Below are 6,000 nucleotides of genomic sequence, written 5' to 3'. Positions count from 1 at the left end.
CTACATCATGAAATCTGTTCAGTGTGACCACTTGTCTGAGTGTGGTAGTAGCCTACAGTCTAATAGGACACGAATAGATTGCATGTGAAGAAAATAATCCAGTATAGTCAGTGACACTGTCCAGATTAGTAATGTCAATTAATTAAAGGTAGCGTGTTCTACAAACTGATCCTGATAAAACCCATTGGTTGTAGTTTGTTGATAATTTATGCTGCGTTCATGTGCTAGTCAGAACTATGAAACTCTGGAATGTCCAATTTGCTGATTCATTGAATGCGGCACGTGTGTAACTTCAACCAGTTAGCGAGTGGGATATTTCCGAGTTTCCTAGTTCCGACTAGCACTTGAACGTGGCATTAAAGCCTACTGCCGCGTTCACATGCTAGTCGGAATTACTAAACTCGGATATTTCCGACTTTCTGATTCATTGAACGCAACACTTGTAGAACGACCTTTAGCAAGTCGGAATTTCCTAGTTTCCTAGTTCCGACTAGTATATTAACTCCACATAACTGCAGAGGTGACGTCACCGGGTTATTCAGACCACAGATAATCCGTTACATTGACCAGATACTCTAGCGGTCGCTCTAACAACGAAAATAAATGTATCCAAAAATGGAACGCAGTCTGGAGGAGACAAGATCAGGTGGGACCATTTTAGCCAATGAGAGTGTAGATACGTGAACCTCAGGCACAGCAGCTTCCAGTCAAAATTGGTTATATTGTAATAATTACAAACACTTGCTTGTTGGTTTTATTTAGGCGTAAGGTTAGCAGTGTGGTTAGGGGTAGGTTTAAAATCACATTTTAATAAGATACATTTTGAAATAGGCGGGGTTTATAACTGTGGCTGAGGTAATAGTGACGACCACGCATAACTCCGATATAAAGTGTTTTTTCTAAAAGTTTCCGGGATGTCACGTGTCCTACTTATGTTAGTACACTGGTAATAACCGAATTCTTACGAAACTTCTATTCGATCAAATAAGATACACGTAGCAAATAAGCCATTTATTTTTTTTGTTAACCAAATTAGACACTCTCTCATTGACCTCCACGCAAAAAACTAATCGCTTGGTGAGCGAAAAAAAAACGCCATCTGCTGGTTAAGACATATTTGGGTCTAGTTTATACCTCTCGCTTCGCTTCTTCCTCTCTGTTCAGACCCGCATACACAGAGGGGTCCCTCCCGACTCGAAGAGCAAGTCAGAGTACAGTACTTTACAGCCGGGTCGTCAACATGACTTACATCTTTTGAATGGATGTCCTTTTAATAATAAAAAATAATATGTCTGATGATTAGTCTTGCTACGTTTTACGAGGAGGGAAGAGATTGACCAAACTAAACAAGCATTCACTGGGTGCGGCATCTCTTTGCCTCCCACAGGGGTGATCGATCGGGCGCTTCTTCTGTGGTAGTAGGTAGCAAGCAGCCGCAGGAGCTTGTCTGGTGTGACTCCATTCATTCACAGCCGCGGCGAAGATGGTGGACCCGGCGGAATGCACCATCAAAGTGATGTGCCGTTTCAGACCATTGAACAAGTCAGAGGTGGAGAGAGGGGATAAATACATACCCAAGTTTACAGGGGAGGATCAAGTGTCTATCTCGGTAAGTTGGCGTTCAAACACGGCAAACATTGGCCTACGAAAACAGTCCCCCGGCCTTTGTAATGCTAGCTAGGCTAACGTTAGCTTGCTAAGTACTAACTAGCTCGCTAACGTTAGCTTGCAAAGCCACACCAGCCAAGGGCACTTTGTTTACTCCTTCTCATAATACCTAGCCATATTGATGTGTTACTGTATAACGTTCAAATGGCTACAATTTTGCATGAATCTCGAATCGATTCACAACACATGACGCCCGCAACACCCTTGCGCGCCAGCTAACGTTAACTCCGCTAGCTATCTATCTACTGTTTGTTTTGCTGTCTAATTTGAACTAGCAGCTAACTAGTTAGCTAAAGTAAGTTATGTCCGCGGCCTACTTTTATCTATTGACTTGAATTTAAAGAAGTGTAACTAGCTTGGGAGGGGGTGGCCGAACAACTGATTTGGCTATCAATCCTGTATCTTAACTCTCAGCCCTATTTTCGAAGTTGGCTACCTATTTATGATCGCACAAATGTGGCTAGGTATCTAACTGTCCGTCCCCTTGTGCGGTATTGAAATAGTAGCTAGTTACTAACGTTAGCTACCTAGGGATAGCCACGTCGCAGATGCCATCGCCTCATTGACAGCTGTCATTTTTTGGGGTGTATTGAATGGGGAATGGTTTAACAAACTAGGCCCGACAATTTACTGCAAATATCATTTTCCCATAACTGACTTCAGATACGGTGGTATAGAGCCGGTGCTTTGTTCTGGAATAACAATACTAGGATAGAAAACTTGCAGTCAGGTGATCTCACCTGCTCAGTACACTACCCCACCCCTTCCATGGCCTTGTAAAAAGGAAAATGACAACGACCATAACTGCTGGGACAAACTTTATGGACTTCTAAGTTACAATAACTTACCACAATAAAAGCTCAATCACTTCCTTCAATTCTGTAGCCTAATGATGTTAATTTCATAAATGATAAACCGTTTTTTTAACAATTCCCAAAGAGATGTGGGTGAATGGAGGTTGAAAACTGGAGGAAGAAGTCCCAACAACAGTGTCAACTGTACTGTAGAAGCCAAGGGTGTGGCATCTGGTCATAGTGACTGAATACACGTTTGTTATGTCATGTGGTTAGGAACAAAACTTTTGGCCCCAAGCATAACATATGATCCACAGCAGCTTAACTTTCTTCATCTTTGAAAGATAAATTGTCAGGCTTATTTATAGTAAACTAGGAAATAATATTTCCCTTGTCTTTCCTATCTCTCTGGAAGCGGAAACCATGTGTCCTAATGACACCCTATTCCCTATATAGTGCACTACTTTTGACTGGTGCCATACCCAATATAGAGCATGGGGTGCTGGGTGCAATGTGTCCCACAACATTCCTCCATATGAGAGAGACAGAAAGAGACTTATGTTGTCATTGGCACATTCTATTTTACAGTGTAACTGGGAACAGTTGAATGGATGGATGAGGGGTGTGGTGTTTTTATGGGGGAGGGATGTCATGTCATTTGAGTAGGCAGTGACTACTGGAAACTTTTCTTTGTCCAGATCTCTTTTAATAGAAGCTCACTATGCTTAGTCTACTTCCTAGTACATCCACCCAGACCTCAGGGTATGAGGCCCAAATGGCGCACTATTCCCAACTTTTGTCTGGGGCTCTGGTCGAAAGTCGGGTTGGACCCACTAGTAGCATTAGCAAGGGTGGACATCCCTGGGAAGGAGACATCTCTTGTTGGTGTTGACCAGTCTCTGCCTTTGCATTCATTTGAATAACGTTGGCCTCTTTAACCTTTGGTGAGATGTCCAGTTACTGCCACAGGGTAACCTATAATCCCATTGGCAACCCTAGTGTTACCCATGGCAACCCTAGTGTTACCCATACTGTACATCAGTCATGGCCCATAGACTGACCCTGATGTGCTGGAAGATTGGGGTGTGTATGGGGCTTGCCTAAAACCTGACATTCCAGCTGTTTCTACCAGTCAGCATCATGCTCATTCTAGTTCAACAACCCTACTCTTCTCTGCTAGGAGCGATGGATTGCGCTTTTCAGAGAAGCAGGCACACAGAGACAAATTGGCCAGTTTATAGTCCAGTAATGGAGGACAGCAGGGAGACTGTGGTATAGTATTAGATCCACAATCTAAGAGGTTGGCTGGCTGCAGGCACTGGCAGGAATCAAAACTGTGGAATAAGCTGTGTCACAAATGGCACCGTATTCCCTACATAGTGCACTACTTATGACCAGAGCCCGGGGTATAGGGTGCCATTTTTGTCGCAGTATTGCACTACTTATGACCAGAGCAAGAGGGATAGGGTGCCATTTGGGACACTGACATATAAAAGCCTGAGTCAGTCTGATGATGAAGTCATTTCCTTTATGGGTTGTTCCATCTCATTTCAGCAAGACATGACACTCACCATCTCAGATTGTTCTAAAATCATTTTTGCAGTTAGAAATGGATAAGATTAGCATTCCTGCAACATTATTTTGTTGAGTTAGCTTGATTTCTCAGAGATCAAATTGTAACTGATTGCATCCAAATTGCCCATTTTAATGTATAGGATTCATATAATATTACCTAACAGCTGATTTGGACCAAACTTGTTTTCTTTCTAACAATGAGTAAGACATGAGGAATCCAAAGAAATGGTCAAAAGCCATGTCCCATCCTACATCCTGTTAGTTCCATGTTCTGACCGCTAGACGGTGCTGTTCCTGCTATTAGGCGAACTTTTTTTTTAAAGAATCCCCCACCCTCAATGTTATTAAAGGGATAGATCACCCAAATTACAAAATGACATTTGTTTCTCTAAGCAGTTTATGGACAAAGTATGACAGCAACCCATGATTTGGTTTTGTTTACCCGGCACTGTTTTACAAATCCAATGTGTGGTATCTATATTGGCATTTTCGTGCTTCATATCCACATCCTCTAAGTAATATCATTGAGTTGCACAATACATATTTACATACTTTGGATAATTTGGACATGAAGTTCCAATGCTAATATAGATACCATTGACTTGCATTGGATTTGTGCCACAAATGCAAAAAAAGTTAACATTTGAAATGGTGGACAACAAAACTTATGCATGGGTGCTGTCATAAGGAAACCAACATGTAATTTGGGTGAACTATCCTTTTAACATGGGGGGGTAAAAAGAAAAGTACCCAATTATCATAATTAAGTAAAGATAACTTAATAGATAATGACCCAAAAAATTGCCAGACTCCAGTCACCCAAGTCATAGACTGTTCTCCCTGCTACCGCACAGCAAGCAGTACCGGAGCGCCAAGTCTAGGACTAAAAGGCTCCTTAACAGCTTCTACCCCGAAGCCATAAGACTACTGAGCAATTAATCAAATGGCCACCCAGACTATTTACATTGACGCCCCCCCCCCCCAACTGTAGCTCTGCCTGAAGCTCAGTATAATTGATATGCTTTTTGTTCTACTTCTTTAGAAGTACTTCTTCCTCTTTAGAATGGCTCTGTTTGGTGCCAGCCCAGGAGAATCAAGTAAAATCAAGTCAGTGTCCCAAATGGCTTCCTATTCCTTATGTAGTGCACTATGTGCCCTGGTCAAAGTAGCCATTTGGGACACCACCAAGGCTTCCTAATAGAATGGCGCAACCCATCACTACTACCATATAAGCCTAGTCCTTGGCTGGCATTTTGGTGGTGCTCACAGGCACACAATCAGAGTGATCATTCAGAATGAGAACACCCCATGTCTGTGTCAAGGCAGCAGAACCATAGATAAAGACTATTTTGGAAGTGCTCAGTTATGCACAGTCCATAGCAGCTCAACACAAAGGCTGCGTCCTGATTCTCCACCCTTCTCCTGAAGTGTGCCCTTGGACATGTTCCGTCATGGATTTAAAAGCATTGGATTGGTTCAAGCTTTGTTATTCCATGTGAGAAATTGTACAAGTGCACGCATCGGGAAAAGGGGGAGAATCAGAATGCATACCAAGATTAGGATCGAGGTAGTCAAGACTATTGCCAGGGTTGTAGATGGAGGAACTGTAGTGGATAATATCGTCCTACTCAGACTAGTCTCAGACTAGACGTAACATAGTAAATGTAAATCCGGGTCACTCAAATTAGGATGGTATGTTACATTTGGTATGGTTACATAAGACAGAAGGTTACTTAAGGCAAAAACAAAAGTACGGTTGCTGGTTCGGGGTGGGCATATAATGTGAACGTCTAGCAACCCAAAGGTTGCGTGTTCGAATTTCATCACGGACAACTTTAGCCTTTTAGCTACTTTGCAACTACTTGCAAATTTTTTTGCTACTTTGCAACTACTTAGCATTTTAGCTAACCCTTTGCTAGCGTTAGCCACCTAGCCAATGTTAGCAACAACAAATTGGAATTTG

At 42.4% G+C, this 6,000-nt stretch overlaps 1 protein-coding gene across 1 annotated transcript in view; it reads left to right on the top strand.

The window, feature by feature from the left end:
• The first annotated feature begins 1,146 nt into the window (after positions 1-1,146).
• The window catches only part of LOC106578560 (kinesin-1 heavy chain), a 29,138-nt gene continuing 24,284 nt past the window's right edge, over positions 1,147-6,000 (top strand). Inside the window, exon 1 of the mRNA XM_014157544.3 lies at positions 1,147-1,609. Coding sequence (XP_014013019.1) covers positions 1,484-1,609 — 126 coding nt within the window. The 5' untranslated portion in view covers positions 1,147-1,483. The remainder of the gene's footprint in view (positions 1,610-6,000) is intronic.

Source organism: Salmo salar, chromosome 19 (genome assembly GCF_965601325.2).
Source record: "Salmo salar chromosome 19, fSalSal1, whole genome shotgun sequence".
Classification (NCBI taxonomy): domain Eukaryota; kingdom Metazoa; phylum Chordata; class Actinopteri; order Salmoniformes; family Salmonidae; genus Salmo; species Salmo salar.
This window is presented reverse-complemented; position numbering and strand designations above follow the sequence as displayed.